Source organism: Oryzias latipes, chromosome 23, assembly GCF_002234675.1.
Source record: "Oryzias latipes chromosome 23, ASM223467v1".
NCBI lineage: Eukaryota > Metazoa > Chordata > Actinopteri > Beloniformes > Adrianichthyidae > Oryzias > Oryzias latipes.
This window is the reverse complement of record NC_019881.2, coordinates 3,483,889-3,503,667: the sequence shown is the minus strand read 5'-3', so window position 1 is coordinate 3,503,667 and position 19,779 is coordinate 3,483,889. Positions and strand designations below refer to the sequence as shown.

Here is a 19,779-nt window from a genome sequence, read left to right as displayed (position 1 = left end):
GGCCAGTAGAAACTTTATACTTTTATAGAGGCAGTATTTAAAAATGAAAAAAAAAAAAACCATGAAAAAGAAATGACTGAATAATAACTGTATACTTCTAAATAAAAGTATGTGGGATTTTAGCTTCTTGGCACCAGCGGGTACTTCCTGTTTGGAATGCCGGGGGGGGGGGGGGGGGGGGGGGTCACTAAGTCCAGTTTTCTTATACATTCAATATTTACAGCTTTCCATTTCTTATATGTATTACCAAGATGTTGGCCATAATTATGTTATGAACTCTTGCTTTCAAAATGATGCTTAATTCCGACAAAGATCCAATCTGCTGCCTGGTTTGTCTGATGTCCCTGTTCTCGCTTTTTCAGGAATCAGCACTTTGATAGCGAAAGGAGTGTACGATTCTGCCTTTCCCCTCCACGACGTAAGTGTGATCCACCAGATACATTACTTTAAATTGTCAACTCTAGGGCTGCACGATATGAGGAAAACTCGCGATATTAGTTATTAATATTGCAAAAAATGATATAATTTACGGTATATAAACAAAGAGCAAAACAACAAAACACATCATTCCCATTTCATTGCAAAAGTTTAAAAATTACACTCCAAATGACCCTCATCGACATAGGAGGCGAACATCTAACATAAAAGGGCTCCATCTGATTGGTCAACAACATTAAGGGGTCTATCCGAATGGTCAAATGCATAAAGGGAAATGTTTCAAGTTGCCATAAGATTGTTTTAGCACATTAAAGGTAACCATTTATGGCAATTTTCGCTGTCTTTTGCGATATGCGTATTGCTCAGCTTGATATCGCGATAATGATAAATTTGCGAATTATTGTGCAGGCCTAGTCAACACTGTCTATGATTGAATTCTGAGTAACTGAAAATTTAGGAATTCCCTTTTTTGGATGTATTTTACTACAGTTTCACCTCAAGAACCTTTTCCAGGAAGTAAGGTTTTTGTCAACACCTGCGCTGGATGCATTTTCCTGTTTATAGACGTGGATAAACTTGCTGGTAACCTTCTGTCAATGAACGTAAACCTTCAGTGGTCACTAAACTAACTTAAAAATGTCAAAAGTATAGGACATACTAAAAAAGTACAGTACATACTTAAAGGACAGCCGCACATACTATTCTGAAGCTCCACAGTTCTGTGGACATAATCCCTGGATGTGGTAGCAAGAGAAAAACGGATGATAAATTAAAGAGACACATAATGTGAATGTTAAAGGGCCCTATATTACCTCCAAAGCAGGGGTGTCAAATTCCAGGTCTCAAGGCCTTGCATGCGCCGGTTTTCCAGAAATCCTGGCTTATCTATTGCTGATTGCCTGAATTAGGTGTGTTTAGCCAATAAAGAGCTTCAATGGCAGGTTGGCTGGAATACATGTTGTACACCGGCCCTCAAGGCCTGGATTCCGACAGCCTTGCTCTTAAAACTTTAAGAGTGAACTTCAAGATTGAGATTTGCATACGGTCGGTAAGAAGCAAGTACTCACACCTTAATAATGACCAGGGTATTGCATAAAGGCATCATACGACAACATCACCTGTATGTCATAGGTGCAACTTACATTATCTGTACAAATACTTCACAATGCATTTACACAAACGACAATCCTGCGTTCCATATTCATGATGTCTCTTAACCCAACAGAATCCAAGGTGACATCAGTGTAACAGAAGCACTTCAGAAATGTGTTCTGTAGGCCACTTGACCTTCAGTATATCCCACATAATTTTTCCTTCAGTGAAAAATGGGTCTGGGTTCTTATGGGTTAAGGTGACCCCAAGGGAACAACTGCAAGACACCTGAACTCCCTTTAGCATTCAGCTGCTCCTCTCTACAACCCTCCACGGGCCCGGACAACCCAAAAAACTGCAGCCCCCATGCAGATCAACCCCCCTGCAGATGCATGTGACCAAGGCTTAATTAGACTACGTTTCAACTAAGGGAAATGAACAATTTTGTCCAAGTTTGAATAAATACCCTGCGTTCTCTGTTGAATAGTTCAGTTTTCCTCATTGGAAAATCTGTTTTACCACAGGAAACTTGAGGGTCTGAGTTCTATCCATTTTAAATTCAAGTACTTGACATTGGCAAGCCCAAGTCAAGCCTCAAGTCTTAAAACCTGTTCAAATGAATAAGTTAGAGTCACATTTTCATTTAAATAATTTAAACACCTTAGTGTCGCTGCACTCTCAATGCAAAACTATCATAAATAGACCTTTAATTCTTTAACCGGACAGCCATGTAATAGAGCCAAAACAAAAAATAAACAAATAACAAATTGTTATTAAGTCGCAAATCCCAACTCTTAAATTCTTAAGATTTATTCTCAAGTCAAGCCTCAAATTTCTGCACTAAAGTGGAACTTAAGACCAAGCCTCAATTCCAAATCTCCATCTTTACCCTCAAGGTTTAGGTTTAGTGTAGCTTGAATAGTATCCCAGCATGCAGTTCCCTTAAACACTAATGGCCCTGCAGAAACTCACATATGTCCAGTAAAAAGTGCACGAAAACATAGTGTACTTTAAAAGCAAAAAGTTAAGAATAAAGAGGCTCAAAATCAACTGTAGTCTGACAAGCTCTTTTAGAAGTTTATCATAAAAAGTTTGGAACAAATGTTTTTTTTTTGCTTGTTGATTAGTTCATTGTTATTATAGATAAAAATCAGAGTCTAAATAGATGTTCTACCAGTTATACCCATGTGTTCGCACACTCCAGTCAGCAGTAAAGCCACATCATGTATGCTGTTCTCATTCAGTCAGAATCTGGACTCACCTGATCCAGCTTATCTGCGGTGAATAGGTCAATGATAGCTGAAAAACAAGAAGGGCGGTAGCTCTGTTAAAGACCAACAATGAATCAGAATCCTTTTATTGTCACATGTACAGCTTTTACAATGACATACGATATGTGTTTCAGTACAACCCAATACAACTGGACAAGGCACTGAACCTGTTGCTGTCTCTGGTAAATTGGGTTAAGCATGATAGTTGCCCCCATCAACATGTACGTGTGCATGATTGTGAGAGCTAAATTTGCAAATGAGAGGCAACAGAAACAAGTACAAAAGGCAAAAAAAGGCCCACATCCTGTTCGCATTGGGCGTTTACTAAAACAAAACAGCCTTGAATTACCCTTATTGGTTTTGTTGATAAACTTCCTTAAACCAGCATTTCATTTACACATTTCACTAATCTTCTCAAATCCTAAGAAATAATTAGCTTTTGAATGCATTGTCATGGACTTCCTGTCTAACTGCAAATTCAAATTGCACTGGACGTCAGTTATTACGCTGAGAGCGCTCTGTTTTATGTTTCTCTTGGTAGCTTAAAGTCCCTCACAACCCCAACCCAACATTAGCGGTGCAAAAAAGAGGGAAAGCAATATTGGAGCTATCCCGCCAGGCAGTTTAGAGCCAGAAGCGAGCTCGGACGAAGAAAACAAAGACGTTTAACCCTTGTGCTATCCTAGGCACTTTAACATTGGGAGTTGGGTCATCTAGACCCACTAGACAGTGCGCTGAACCTTTTTTCTTCAATGATTTGTGATCTTCACTGGTGTCCATGGATTACATGAAATCTTTGCACCTTTATCCACCTTTGTCATGGTAGGGAGAACACGTCAATACAAGGGTGGGGTCATGGGATAGCACAGTGCTTCTCAATTATTTTTTGCCAGGCCCCCCCTAGGAAAAGAAAATGTTTCGCGCCCCCCCCGACCCCCCCCCCCCCCACACACACACACACACACACTCGCGCGGTGACAATACATCAGGTCAGTATCTATAAAATTTGTATACCTAAAATTGTATCTTTTAACACTAACAAAAGAAAAAAGCAAAATAAATCCACTTTCAACAAATATTAACTTTATTTAGCCACAGAAACCCTGTTCTAGTCTAAAACAGAAAAGAAGCTGAAAGTACCTGAAATAAAAAAAATCTGTCATTCCTTATTTAAACTAGAAACATTTTGACCAACTGAACCATTTGATGCTGAAAAAAATAATTCAATCAATAAATAATATTAAATCTAAATTGATCTGAAACATTAACACAGCAGCACCAATATATTTAACGTTTTTAGTCTGAAGAAATAGGTAAAAACGTGCTGATTTTTTTTTTCTAAATGACGGATTGTTTATTTCTGATCTCATAAAAGTGCAGCTGTTTTCCTGCATTACCTGCTGTCTTTATGTCTGTCTGACACCAACTAAACCACAGGCAGACAAAGAAAACATGGATGGAAAATAAAGACACGTCATCAAAATGTCTACAATAGTTCATAAAGAATGACATTGTTAGCATGAGCTTAGGAATCTAAGGGCAGCGGTGATCTTGGGCAACAGGCAGCGGTAGCAGTGGTCCGCGTGCCCCGATTCCCCTGGCAGACAGGGCCCACACCACCCCTCCCCTTTCGTTCTCACTCGCGCAGCCGCGGACAGACAGAACAGACAATAGGAACCGAATAGTGGACCAGATTATTTTCCAAGCACTGAGCCGCTGTCACCGCTGCCCCCACGTTAAATTTGCGCACCGGACAAACCTGTGCCTAAAACCGCCACCACCGCGCGCCCCCCCTGGCATCGCTTCGTGCCCCCCCCTGGGGGCGCGCCCCACTATTTGAGAAGCACTGGGATAGCACAAGGGTTAGTGGATCTATATGTGGATACATCGAAATGGAGCGGATCACGGACAACCCAAAATACTGCAGTATTTCTTCTGCTCCTTATTCGAAATAATTTGAATTAAAAAATACTCAAAAATTTCATTTTAATCTTAATTTCCTTTAAAAATGTCCTCCATCTTCAGAAAAACATGTTAAAAACACCAGAAGCAGCGTTTTCTTTAGAGTGGGTCTTTTAAACCTCATATGTGTTTCTAAAGTCAGCAAAACTACAGTTAGGAGCAGCTCAGCCTGAGCTGATGAAGAGTGTTTTGTGTGCTCTCGTTTTTCACCCTCTCCGTTTGCTCCTTAGGGTGACTATAAGGTCATCGGACACCTGGAGGAGCGTAACGACAGACAGGTGCGCAGACTGCTCTTTTATCTTTCTTCCTTTGAGTTTAACTTAATCCTCCCCCTCCCCCTCCCCATCTGTCTGCCATGCGAAACAAATAAAGTTCAGGGGCTGCGTTCGAACCCTGATGCGCTGATAACGATCGGGTTCAGTGTTGGTATCACTTTGACACAAGTGTCTTTTGTGAAATTTATAAAATCTTTAAAGAGTAATGCATTTAAAAAAAAAATTTTGTTTGTTTTTTTTTGCTGTGAAACTCTCCCCCACTTCCATCTGTCTCACACTGGCACAGATTGCAGTTTAGGTTCAGTAAATATCACTCAGCTCAGCCAGAGAGCTAGAAAACACGTATGCATGAAATAATTAAAATGAAATATAAACCAATAAACGGAGGCTTCGGGTTCATTTCATCTCTAGTGTTTCGTTCAATGTCGATCTAACTAGTTAAGCTAAACTTTGCTTTCTTGAACACCTACTCTTTAACTGCCTTAGCTTGACTTTATAATAAAGTCATTTTCACTGCAGCTCAGTGGCTTCCTCCACCAAGGTTTAAATCAACCAATCAGAGCCTCTCTGCCTCCGGATCAGCTGTGCCTTTGAGAATCATTTTCAACGTGCAACATGACGACCTACACCCACGCCAAAGTTTTTTCTCCCGCTGCAGGTTCTGCATGAAGAGTGGGCCAGATACTCAGCCTTCTACAAGTTCCAGCCCATTGATCTGGTCAGGTAATGTTAGCGCTCCAGACATGAACCTACAGTGTTCAGAGCGATCTTCTTTATTTGTAGAATGTTGCTGCCTGGATAATGTTCAGTGCGTCAGGTGGAGTTTTTGTCTAAAGCTACGCACTCATGAGGTGCATTCAAGAATGCCTGTTTAGCACGTTCAAGAACAGGCTTTTTTGAACTCGCCTTTAGTTTTTAGCACTGAACTGTTGCTACCTGATCCTGGTGCATGGAGTTGGAAGAAAATGTTGAAGTGGTGGAAATCTTGTGAAATTTTGCTCCAGGCTTTTTCTTGCACAGCTCTATTCCAATATATGAAAGCCTTGCTGTCATATATCTCCAGCCGGACACAAACCACAATTATCAATTTCTCCCTCATGATAAATTTTCAAATGGTATATATAGACTTCCGTGTATTGAAAACGATACAACCCATATGTCAATTGGTTTAAGTTTCAACTCTCGTTCAATTACCCCGAGTTTTGTACGTGAGTTTTGTACGTGAATCTATCTATCTATCTATCTATCTATCTATCTATCTATCTATCTATCTATCTATCTATCTATCTATCTATCTATCTATCTATCTATCTATCTATCTATCTATCTATCTATCTATCTATCTATCTATCTATCTATCTATCTATCTATCCATCTATCCATCCATCCATCCATCCATCCATCCATCCATCCATCCATCCATCCATCCATCCATCCATCCATCCATCCATCCATCCATCCATCCATCCATCCATCCATCCATCCATCCATCTCACTGTATGCTCACCTCTCACCTGCAGGAAATACTTTGGGGAGAAGGTTGGCCTGTACTTTGCTTGGCTCGGCGTTTACACTCAGCTGCTCGTCCCGGCCTCCATAGTGGGAATCATTGTGTTTGGCTACGGGGTTGCAACAGTGGACACTAATTTACCCAGGTAAACTGGCAGGAAGCCACCGTGGAAATCTGCTGCACATTATTTTCTGTAATATAAATTCGCCTAAAAATCTTAATGTTTCAATTAAACAGAAATGAAACCATGGTTTGAGTGCACACACACACACACATACACACACACATGTTCGAGCACTAGACAGGGATAGCCCAGATACCTGCTGTATCTGGCTTTAGTCATGTGTGTGTGTGTGGGAGGCTCACAGAAGGTACTGCTGGCAGCGTGTGTGCAAGTGTCATGCATTCAGCCCACGCTGACTATGAATAGGGTCAAGGCACAAAAGCTTGCTCTGGTAGATATGTGTTTAAAGGCCCATTCATTTCCTTGTGGTTAAATGCAACACGCAGATCTTTGTGCTGGGAAACACCAGCCATGGCTGCTTGATTTGCACAATTACTGTTGTTGCATCTGACAGCAGGCGCTTGGTAACGTAGGTTTCCGCTCTCTTGCCCCTCAGTCTGGAGATGTGTGACGAGCGTTTCAATTTCACCATGTGTCCTCTGTGTGACGGGGCCTGCGACTTCTGGCATCTCAGCACTGCCTGTGGCACCGCCAGAGCGTCACACCTCTTCGATAACCCCGCCACAGTCTTCTTCGCCATCTTTATGTCCCTGTGGGGTGAGCTGACACGCTTGCATGACTGTGGGATGTGGAGTCACGTTGAGGACAAGGATTTGAGAATTTGACATTTGATCACCAGCAAGACAAAACATGCCATCTTTTCTCTAACGCTGAAATGCAATAAGCTGTTTGAACATATTTACTAATAGGTCATTTTAAAGACACAAGCTCCCAAAGTCACAATATTATCAGACTGTAATTTAGGTCATCAGGACTTTTATTTCTTAAGTATTTAGAGGAGATTTCCCCCATGAAAATATGAGAAACATCTTTCAAAATAAAAAGTGTAAATTTATTTAATTCATCCAAAACTTTTCCAGACAGATCCCAGTTTTTACCAAAAGGTCAGTTTTTGAAATGTTATTAGAAGTTTAAAATCGCAAAATTTTTTACAGTTTTGACTGTAATATTAAAATAAATCGCTAAACTTTGGAGAGTTTAGAAGGGCTGACTGCCTGGCAAATTGGTGCATGTAAGGGGAGAATCTCAGAATTTGGAAAAAGTTTATTCCAGTTTTTACACATGAACACAGATTTTAAAACCCAAACCCAGTAAAGTGACACTATAGCTAGATGTCAGGCACAGAGCAGGAAGTTTATTAATTTGGCCAAGTCAACTGTGATCATTTTCATAATCAGAGACAAAAATTTGAAACTATTGTCAGAAATTACTAATATAGAATAAAAAATAAGAATATAAAATGTAATAAAAGGGAGAAACTAATATAAAATATAGCATCTTTTTGGAAAATTCTTGGCCCTTGTAGTTAAAAAAGAAATTCTGGTCAAAAACACGAATCAATAATCATAAAACTTAAATCTTTTTCCAACTTCAGATCAATTGAAACCTATAGAATCTTTTTTTTCTGTTTTACACAAACACATAATCCCCTTCTAACAGAACCAGTCCACTTTAAAAAGTCCAAAGTAAATTGCAAACGCTGATCATCAGTGCCCATTAATCCATCCAAGTAAAGCAGAAATAAAAGTAGTTTCTTCTGCATTCCAGTGAGGGAAAAAAAGTTCAGGGTACCCCAAGATAGAAGAGAAATGAAAGAATTTAAGATCTCACCAAGCAGCGGCCTCCACCTGCATCCATCTCCACTTCTCCTATTTTTAATTCAGCTTTTAGTTCAAGTTTCATGTTGGTTTGCAGTCAAACCAGTTTAACCAAGAAACGGATCCTAAAAGAATCTGGAAAACAAACTGAAACATGGAAAATATTCACTGAGAATATTCAAAAGTCACTGACATGAATGAGTTTGAAGTCTCAAAAAAGGGGACCAACAAGTTCAACAAATCAACATGACACGCCAACATAGAAAAAAACATGTGACATTTCTGATCATCGATTGACCAATAAAGTTAACATATTTACAGAAAATCTTTTTTTTTTACTAAAGTTCTAAAAATATATTTGATCTTTAAAAAATGATTGTTTCTTTGAGTAACATTAAATTTAGCGTATGGGGCTTTAGGTCATTCATTGAAATTAAAACATTCAAACTTCATAAATTAGACTTTTGGGTTTGAAAAAATTCAGAGAATTAAATAAAATAAAAAAGTAAAAACCATGTTTTTGTTTTATTATGTCAGAAAGTCAAAATTGGAACTTGCACAACTTTGTTAAACATGTTCTCTGGTTGGGCCAAATCAATAAATGATTTTAGTTTTACGGGTTTTTTTGTGTTTATGATGACGGTACTAATTTGAGGCTGTGTTTGTGTAGCCGTGCTTTTCCTGGAGCACTGGAAGCGCCGGCAGATTAGTCTGAGCTTCAGCTGGGACCTGACGGGCATAGAGGAAGATGAGGTAAATACTTCAAGTGCTCAAAGAGCTCGCTCATGAGTCATGTGCAGACAAACACTGATGTTATTCTTTTTCCGAGGCTATAATGAGGCTTCGGCTGTCTCAGATGAATCAAGAAGCTTTTTATTTTTAGATGTATTTTTAACAAGACAAATCGTCCGCTTTGTTTTCTGCTGTGATTCTATTAACGGAGGTGATTCATGGGTAGAAGGGGCCATATCTGTGGTCAACTTACACCTAACGATTTACACGTCGGCTCTCCCCTCAGGAACACCCCCGACCCAAATACGAGACCATCCTGCTCCAAAAGAGACAGAGGAAGCAGAAAACTAAGAAAAAGAGGAAAAAAAGTGAGGTAGGTAAAAAAAAAGTTGTGGAGTCTCTAAGCAGCATGTTATAAGGGGAATCTTATGGTAAGAGTGATCCAGATTGACTTTGCAAACTGGGTCGATCATGTTGAGTCGGCCTACATACAGTCTCAGTGGTGACGGGCATCTGCTGCTACAGTCAGGCAGAAAATCTTCACAGTGAAGGATGATGGATCATGTAGAGACACTTTTTAACTTGCTGACTTTTTCATGAATGTTTTAGGCGCTGTGCATCATGCTGGATCCCTTTCACAGTTTTTGTCCCTGCCCCTTTGCTGCTGAAAGGGTAGAAGCCCAAACACACTGGACTTTAGAGCAGCCTCTGTGGGTTGCCCCTGGCAACAGTAGATTACATGTAACCAATGGGAGGTACATTCAAATTAAATCAAAACAGGGAAAGCACAAACCTTCTTGTAGTTATTTTATTTTATTGCATTTTATTAAGGTGGACAAAAAGCAATAAAGGTTGGCAGCATACCTCACTGCTTATGGCCCAAATGTCTAAACCAGGGGTGGCCAAATCCAGGCCTCGAGGGCTGGTCTCCTACATATTTCCAATCAACCTGCTGTTGAAGCTCCTTATTGGCTACACACCTGATCCAGGTAATCAGCAGCAGATGAGGCAGGATTTCTGGAAAACCAGCAGGAATTTGGCCCTAGAGGCCTGGATTTGGGAACCTCTTGTCTAAACCAATGACTGTATGTGAGCACTGGACTGGTTGAGTGCCATGTCACCCATAGAAAATGGTTTACTTCAGACTCCCACGAAACAAATTCAATTCAGACACAATTTCTTTGGTCATTTAGAAATTGGAGCCAGACGATGTCAGTAATGCCTTAGCCACAACTTAACTGCCCCTGTGGGGGGTTCCGGGCTGTCTGTGTGCAGGCACACATGCAGCCTGCATGACTTTCTAAAAAACTTTTTTTTTACTTGTCCTGTCCAAAAGCTGGGGAAAACAGATGAGAGCTGAAGGCCTCTTGTGTTGGACATATTTTATTTTTACAACAGCGGTTATGAATCTTCTGACAAACCAGAGGTATGTCTGAATAAACCCCTTCTGTAATCGAGGCCAAACGTTATTAATTTGAATCATATTTGAAAAACTTTTGTGTTGGACCGGACGGAAAAGGAAAGGGGGGAAGAAGAGAGAGGGCTATTAGTGGGGGGGCGGGGGGCAAAACCATGACGCGGCATAAAGAAACAAGTTTCTGGATGGTTAAAATCATTACAGTGACGTTCAGATGTAAAACAAGTCTATAAAGGCGGGGCCTGTCCACACACACACCCAAATGCCCCAAACATACCTGTTGGCTCCAAAAACGTTTACCTGTCAACATGTACACAATACAAATATTGTTTACACACGCGTACCTATGCATTCAAACCAACTAGTGTGAAATATTTCATTCAATCTGAATGACATTTTAAGATTGTAGACCACTTGGTGAACCTGTAAAGTGGACGTTCCCATGAGAATCTTTTGTACGGGCATGCTGCAGGCGACAGGTTGTAGTGAATACTTCACGATAGGGTGAGTTAGGGTGAAGTAGGTGAGATGCAGGCCTGTGCAAGTAGCCTGTTAGTGCTGTTCAAGTGATATGTTCCTCTTGTGAGCCCATTGTGCCCTCTGTGCTGTTAAAAAAACACCATGCACACCCCGTGCGTGCAGGATTTGTTCACAGTCAGTAAGGAGCCAGTACACGCACCTTACCAATGACTAGAGTGTGGCACAGGGGCACTGTATGACAACATCACCCACACATCATAAGTGTGTGCAACTAACATTAATATTCTACGATACACACAATGGTGTGTTCCAATCGATCCCCTTAAGATGTGGCTGCACCTCTCCACGACCCTCCACGTGTCCAAGCGACCCAAAAACCCGCAGCAGCCATACAGGTCAACCCCTGTAAGGTGGCGTGTGACTGAGGCATAGGCAGGGATTGGTCCGAGACGGTCAGAGTCAGCGTTTCCATGGCAACCTCTCTCATCAATCAGGAGTGAGTATGTTGGAAGTCCCCCCGCCCCCGTACGACTTGAAAGCGGTCTCGGGAGAATCTGTCAAACGTTTCCAACTGTCAAAGTTTGACCGCATGTTTTTATTTAGGCATCTGATCGGTCAGTTTATAACTTCAATAACTTGCAAAAAAGAAAAAGAAAACATAAAAAAAGGAAATAGATCAAAAATTGTTAGTCTAACACCTCAACATGTAGAAAATGGCCGGTTGGGCTGGAAGTAAGGGGAGAGTTTTGTTAAGTCTTTCAAAGTTGATATGAGGTGATATGAGTTGGGAACTGTTGGTGTGAGCTGTTCGTGATGGAAGCCGCCTGGTGATCAAGTGGGAAATGTTTGGCTAAAGGATTAGGCGAGGCATCACAGGGACACATGGGGATGTAGGCGCACATATTTGTGTGTGCTTTTGTTTGTTGTGTGTACAAGTGTTTGTGTGTATAACATGTCCATCTGTCTTGTAGCCAGAGAAGCAGGAGGACGGGGCAGTGACAGGGAAGGACAGATGGAGACAAAAACTACTGTCTGCCATGGCTGCAGGAGCACCGGTAACCCCTCCTCTCCTCTCCTTTACATGTCCTTCCTTTTTCCACCTCCGATCTCCTTTCCTTTTCCTCCCTCTCCTCAGCTCCTATCATCCTCCCTTCTTTTCCCCTTCTTGCAGGCTGCGTTCTATCTGTCCTTCTCTTCCTGTCCCGTCCGCGGGTTCCTTCAGGTTTCAGGTATCTGTGTGAAAAGATGGCTCTTCATTGCTAATCCTTTCTACTTGGTGTTGGTGGGGTTCTTTGTTGTTTTGTCTGCAACATTTTATATTTATGATGACTGAAAGTCTTCCTAACCCTTGGAGGCACGTTAACGTTGGGAGTGGGGTCACCTGGACCCCACAAGATAGCACAATAGTTAAGATAGTCCCAAACGTCACCGACATTCAGGACAAAAATAGTTTTCAAAAAGAGTTTTGTAATCCTTTTGCTTTTTGAACATGGTCATGCAATATATATATATATATATATATACACCTCTTTTCTACCTTTTTCTAAGGCCCAAAGTGCTTTACAGTCACAGTCCCATTCACATAACAGCAGTTTTACTGTCGAACATCCTAGGAACCTAGAGCAACCAGAAGTAGTGTGGGGTTCAGTGTCTTGCCCAGGGATGCTTTGACACACAGCAGAAAGGGCGGGAACCGAGCCTGTGATACTCTGATCAGGGGTCGATCGTTTTACCTCTGTGCCACAGATAATGATGAAATATAGAAGAACCTGAATGGGAAAATCATAGCTAAACCTCATTGATTTGAACTGAAGCAACCCCACATCACATTGCTTCTGCTGCAGATTGCTCAGTTGTACTGAAAAATGACCGTTTTTGTGGGAAACAAAGTCATTTTACTCATGTGGCATGTTTTATGCATGTTTTACCTCAATGTGGTGGAGACGACCCACTTAAAAATACAATCATATAGACAAACACACAATGTAAAAGTAGTAATATAAGCACTACAAGAAAGTATCATAGGAAAGCAAATTTTCAAACAGTAGATCGCACAACCAGCTGTCGATGTTTTCTTCTACTTTTTTAATGGATTAAAAGCAACGGGCATTTAAAAAGCAAAAAGGGTTTCATATCCGATCATAGATAGTTATAAACATGAAAATCAAGTTAAATTGTACTAAAAACGTAACAGTTTAACATAACAAATCATTTTTTTTTATTTACTGACACATGTCTGTGTAACATTAGGTATGTTAGGGCAGTGCAGTTCCACAGAAGAACTGAAGGGGGCACCAACAGACCCTGTGAGCAGCTTTGACGGGAGCGAATCACAGGTGAAAGGTTGACGGTGAGGTCGATTGATGTGCAAGAGCCCAAAGCCTTGTCATGTTGTTGTCGGGCTTCAAAATGCAAAGTTGTCTCCTTTTCCACGTATGCATGCCACTTGAGTTTGAATTAATCGGAGCTAAAAGCATAAATCCTTCAACTCAGGTCTTTGGTTCACGTTTGGCTCCATCTGTTTTGACTCCATGGAAAAAAAAGAACAATTACCCTCTTGATTTGACAAACATGGAAGTTGTTAAATGCATTCTTTCATTTTGTGCTTAAGTGTTAATTATGCAGGTGAAATTTCAATAGCAGACATTTGCTGACTTTTCATTTGAAAGCATCCCACCTTTTTTGCTGCTGGTATGTTAGAGTAAAAGATTGTAGTTTAAGGTGGAACTTAAAAAAAAAAGAAAAGAAAAGACAATTCTTCCTCTTCATGTTGTTATGGAAATCTTTTTTGACAACCAAAGCTGCCACATGATACTGCCGCTGCCATGCCTTATTGTGGAGAGTTTAGCCATAGCATAATGATTTTTTTGAATGGATTTAGCTTAAAACTGGTTCTGTTTTTGCTTGATAGAAACTTTGTCCCAGTCCTTCTATATCAGTACTTTTGACTTAGCAATGAATTCTAAGAAAAAATCGTAACACAATGCAAAAATTCTAATGAAAGGTAATTTTTCTATTAAGGAACCTAAACATTAAGGTCAAACTTGGTCAAAATTTCTTAAATAAAGTTAGTAAAGGGAAAGGTCAGAATGATGCGGGTATTTCCAGATAACATATAAAAGGAGAGATCTTAATGAAACTGTTAGAATAACATAAGAGTGAGAACAAACTGACTGAAGTAACAAAAAAGAGAATTCTCAGATTACAGTCAGATGTCGAAATTGTTTTATAAATTTAGGAAAGGGCTTTTTAGTATTGAGGAAATATTTAAAGTTGAGTTTCTTATCAGTATCAGAAATTAAAACACACTTTAAAAAATAACTGCAACATTATCCTACCAAAGCAAAAAATAATAAAGGTGTAAAAATTCTGATATTTTTAAGGTTCTAAGAAAAACAAATTGGGAACATCAGAGTTTCAGATTAAAACTACAACTCTGAGTAAAACGTAAATGAAATGATCAAAGAAAAAAGTCATAATATTGAAAAAATAATTAAGAAATATAATTTTTTTAATTAATACTATAATTTTGAAAAAGAATAGAAAATAAGAACAAAGAATAAACCATTTCCTTTTCTTTCCTTTTTTTGTAAATAACATGCATGCACTCATGCAAGTCATTATAAATTCATCTGAGGTCAGTATTTGTCTTTACTGAAAGACCAGCCTTTCTGTTTTTTCTTCCTGCATATTATATGAAAAAATCAATATAATGAATATGAAAAAAAGTTATTTTTCATCATAAGAATTCTCTACTTTTGCTGTAATGTTGCTTCAGAAAAACAATTTTCCCTAAAGCCTAAAATCCTGACAAAGAAAAACAACGAGATGGAATAAAAATTAAAGCCGCAAGCGGCGTTGTTTGGCCCGCAGGCGCTACCCGCCTTCCACGCCTTCCACGCCCAACTCTACGCACCACCGCCCTCACCGCCCTCACTGCCCTCACTGCCCACTTTTGATGAAGGCTAGTCAAAACTGCATATGCTAATTATGCTAACTATGCTAGCTATGCTAATGTGGCTAAAAGTGCTAGCATAGCGATCAGCATCATCAACTGACTCAGAAAAACAGATTACCTAAAATGCTAATTATGCTAACTATGCTAGCTATGCTAATGTGGCTAAAAGTGCTAGCATAGCGATCAGCATCATTAACTGACTCAGAAAAACACATTACCTAAAATGCTAATTATGCGAACTATGCTAGTTATGCTAACATAGCTAAAAGTGCTAGCATAGCGATCAGCATCATCAACTGACTCAGAAAAACACATTACCTAAAATGCTAATTATGCTAACTATGCTAGCTATGTTAATGTGGCTAAAAGTGCTAGCATAGCGATCGGCATCATCAACTGACTCAGAAAAACACATTCCTCCATTGGTGAGAGCTATATGTCATAAGTTGATAAAAAAACCCACTTTTTCCAAAATGGCGGCTTTTCTGTTGATTTTATCTCCATAGCAACCATTTTATGTTTTGGTCCCCATGGGAGGACGAACAGATTGACGTCAGTTTCGGACAAATCGGTAAAAGTAAACTTTTTGTTGTCCTTAGCAACAGTGGTTTTATGCTAACCACGCCCACATTCCTTATATGTCCATATCCAGTGTTTTTCAATGTATTCTGATTCAGGCATTAATGCATGCATTCAATTTTCACTGTATTGTATTGAAATGCATGGGAGTTATAACAGTGCGCCACTTTGCTAGCTTGCCACGCACACGCCGTTCAAAATCTACAACTTCTAATTCCAACATTTTTTCCACAGTAGCTTGCCATTGATGCCCAAAAGGTTTCGTGACGATCGATGAAAATTCCAACGACAAGTTTACGTTTGAATCTGGTGGTTAAGGTGTTTTTTATAGAAAATTCAAGATGGCCGCCTTTTCCCGAGGTCAAAGGTCGACGAAACTCCAAAGGTGATTGTAGACTTACGCTAGGGACATGCGAGTCAAATTTCGTGAAAATCGCTCGAAAAAAAGTTCATTTTTCCATATTGTGTAAAAACGCGAAAAACTCAAAATGGCAGATTTTGGCACAAAATGGCCGCCAAACCGTAGGTCGTGTGGCCATCACGTAATGATTTCAAAACTTTCTTTGGATATACCCGACAAAGTTATCTGGGTTTCGTTAGCCGATTCTTAAAAATAAAATCCGAAAAAAATTTTTTTTGCCGAGTCAGCACTTTTTTTTGCGACGTTTTTTTGTTTACCACGGCCACATTCCTTTATGGATTTTGTCGTATGTGACATCGTTTTGTTCAGTGTGGGACAGGGTATCGCATATTTTAGTTTCAGGCTATTCCGACAAAATATGTGCGAGCTAGCTAAAATGGCGACGGTTGCGAATTCGCCACGGGCACGCATTTCAAATTCTATAACTTCTAATTCCAACATTTTGTCCACAGTAGCTTGCCATTGATGCCCGAGAAGTTTCAAGAAGATTGATAAAAATCCCTAGGACGAGTTTTCGTTTGTATCCGTTACTAAAGGTGCTTTTTTTTGAAAATTCAAGATGGCCGCCCCTTCCCAAGGTCAAAGGTCAACAAAAATTCTTTGGTAGTTGTAGAATCGTGTTTTTGGCATGTGTATGCAATTTCGTGAAAATCGCTTGAACAAAAGTGTCGTTTTCCCATATTGTGAAAAAACACGAAAATCGCCATTTCTCTGAGTTCGCCACAAAATGGCCGCCAAGCCGTAGGTCGTGTGGCCATCCCATAATGATTTCATAACTTCTTTGAGATATCTCCAACACGCGTGTTTTGGTTTCGTAACTGTATTTCAAAATATTTTTTTTTGGCCCCATAAGCGATTTTCGGCCCATTCATTTTTTTTACGGGAACGCTCGCTGTGATGTCATCATCGTGGGGGGGGTGACGTTCTCTTTGCCGAAAATTCATTTTCAATTTATCCCAGGTGTGTGCCAATTTTGGTGAGTTTTCGGGTATGTGGCGGGGGTCAAATTTAAGCTCAAAGACGCCGTTAGAGGACAAGAAGAATAATAATAATTAAAGCCGCAAGCGGCGTTGTATGGCCCGCAGACGCAACCCGCCTTCTACGCCCAACTCTACACACCACCGACCTCACCGCCCTCACCGCCCTCACCGCCCTCACCGCCCACTTTTGATGAAGGCTAGAAAAACTGCATATGCTAATTATGCTAACTATGCTAGCTATGCTAATGTGGCTAAAAGTGCTAGCATAGCGATCAGCATCATCAACTGACTCAGAAAAACACATTACCTAAAATGCTAATTATGCTAACTATGCTAGCTATGCTAACATAGCTAAAACTGCTAGCATAGCGATCAGCATCATCAACTGACTCAGAAAAACACATTACCTAAAATGCTAATTATGCTAACTATGCTAGCTATGCTAACATAGCTAAAAGTGCTAGCATAGCGATCAGCATCATCAACTGACTCAAAAAAACACATTTCCTAAAATGCTAATTATGCTAACTATGCTAGCTATGTTAATGTGGCTAAAAGTGCTAGCATAGCGATCGGCATCATCAACTGACTCAGAAAAACACATTATCTAAAATGCTAATTATGCTAACTATGCTAACTATGCTAATGTGGCTAAAAGTGCTAGCATAGCAATCAGCATCTCTTCAACTGACTCAGAAAAACACATTACCTAAAATGCTAATTATGCTAACTATGCTAGCTATGCTAACATAGCTAAAAGTGCTAGCATAGCGACCAGCATCATCAACTGACTCAAAAAAACACATTTCCTAAAATGCTAATTATGCTAACTATGCTAGCTATGCTAATGTGGCTAAAATTGCTAGCATAGCGATCAGCATCATCAACTGACTCAGAAAAACACATTCCTCCATTGGTGAGAGTTATATGTCATAAGTTGCTAAAAAGCCCACTTTTTCCAAAATGGCGGCTTTTCTGTTGATTTTATCTCCATAGCAACCATTTTATGTTTTGGTCCCCTCGGGAGGACGAACAGATTGACGTCAGTTTCGGACAAATCGGTAAAAGTAAACTTTTTGTCGTCCTTAGCAACAGTGGTTTTATGCTAACCACGCCCACATTCCTTAAATGTCCATATCCAGTGTTTTTCAATGTATTCAGTTTCAGGCATTAATGCATGCATTCAATTTTCACTGTATTGTGTTGAAATGCATGGGAGTTATAACAGTGCGCCACTTTGCTAGCTTGCCACGCGCACGCCGTTCAAAATCTACAACTTCTAATTCCAACATTTTTTACACAGTAGCTTGCCATTGATGCCCAAAAAGTTTTGAGACGATCAAAGAAAATTCCAACGACAAGTTTACGTTTGAATCTGGTGGTAAAGGTGTTTTTTATAGAAAATTCAAGATGGCCGCCTTTACCCGAGGTCAAAGGTCGACGAAACTCCAGAGGTAATTGTAGACTTATGCTATGGACATGCGAGTCAAATTTCGTGAAAATCGCTCAAAAAAAAGTTCCTTTTTCCATATAAAGTAAAAACGCGAAAATCTCAAAATGGCCGATTTTGGCACAAAATGGCCGCCAAACCGTAGGTCGTGTCGCCATCACGTAATGATTTCAAAACTTTGTTTGGATATACCCGACAAAGTTATCTGGGTTTCGCTAGCCGATTCATAAAAAAAAAATCTGAATTTTTTTTTTTAGCCGAGTCAGCACTTTTTTTTGCGATCGTTTTTTGTTTACTACGGCCACATTCCTTTATCGATTTTGTCGTATCTGACATCGTTTTGTTCAGTGTGGGCCAGGGAATCGTATATTTCATTTTGACGACATTCCGATAAAATATGTGCAAGCTAGCTAAAATGGCGACGGTTGCGAATTCGCCACGCGCACGCGTTTCAAAATCTACAACTTCTTATTCCAACATTTTGTCCACAATTGATTGCCATTGATGGCCAAGAAGTTTCAAAAAGATCGATGAAAATTCCTAGGACGAGTTTTCGTTTGAATACCTTACTAAAGGTGCTTTTTTATGAAAATTCAAGATGGCCGCCCCTTCCCAAGGTCAAAGGTCAACAAAACTTCTTTGGTTATTGTAGAATCGTGTTTTTGGCATGTGTATGCAATTTTGTGAAAATCGCTTGAACAAAAGTGTCGTTTTCCCATATTGTGAAAAAACACGAAAATCGCCATTTCTCTGAGTTCGCCACAAAATGGCCGCCAAGCCGTAGGTCGTGTGGCCATCCCATAATGATTTTATAACTTCTTTGTGATATCTCCAACACACGTGTTTTGGTTTCGTAACTGTATTTCAAAATATTTTTTTTTGGCCCCATAAGCAATTTTCGGCCCATTCATTTTTTTTACGGGAACGCTCGCCGTGATGTCATCGTCGCGGGGGGGTTGACGTTCTCTTTGCCGAAAATTCATTTTCAATTTATCCTAGGTGTGTACCAATTTTGGTGAGTTTTCGGGTATGTGGCGGGGGTCAAATTTGAGCTCAAAACGTCCGTAACAAACAAGAAACGTAATAATAATTAAAGCCGCAAGCGGCGTTGTATGGCCCGCAGACGCAACCCGCCTTCCACGCCCAACTCTACGCACCACCGCTGACCTCACCGCCCTCACTGCCCTGCAAATTAAAAGCTAGTCAAGGCTGGATTTGCTAATTATGCTAACAATGCTAACTATGCAAATGTGGCTAAAAGTGCTAGCATAGCGATCAGCATCATCAACTGACTCAGAAAAACACATTACCTAAAATGCTAATTATGCTAACTATGCTAGCTATGCTAATGTGGCTAAAAGTGCTAGCATAG

General features: G+C 40.0%; 1 protein-coding gene across 4 annotated transcripts in view; it reads left to right on the top strand.

Moving 5' to 3' along the window:
• Window positions 1–19,779, top strand: part of LOC101173596 (anoctamin-1) — a 200,054-nt gene that overhangs the window by 54,969 nt on the left and 125,306 nt on the right. For 3 of the 4 annotated variants that reach the window (XM_020714025.2, XM_020714024.2, XM_020714027.2), the window contains 8 exons: window positions 363–418; window positions 4,994–5,041; window positions 5,697–5,761; window positions 6,559–6,693; window positions 7,169–7,329; window positions 9,061–9,143; window positions 9,409–9,495; window positions 11,991–12,074. In XM_020714025.2, coding sequence (XP_020569684.1) covers window positions 363–418; window positions 4,994–5,041; window positions 5,697–5,761; window positions 6,559–6,693; window positions 7,169–7,329; window positions 9,061–9,143; window positions 9,409–9,495; window positions 11,991–12,074 — 719 coding nt within the window. The remainder of the gene's footprint in view (window positions 1–362; window positions 419–4,993; window positions 5,042–5,696; window positions 5,762–6,558; window positions 6,694–7,168; window positions 7,330–9,060; window positions 9,144–9,408; window positions 9,496–11,990; window positions 12,075–19,779) is intronic. The other variant, XM_020714026.2, reaches the window with a different exon arrangement.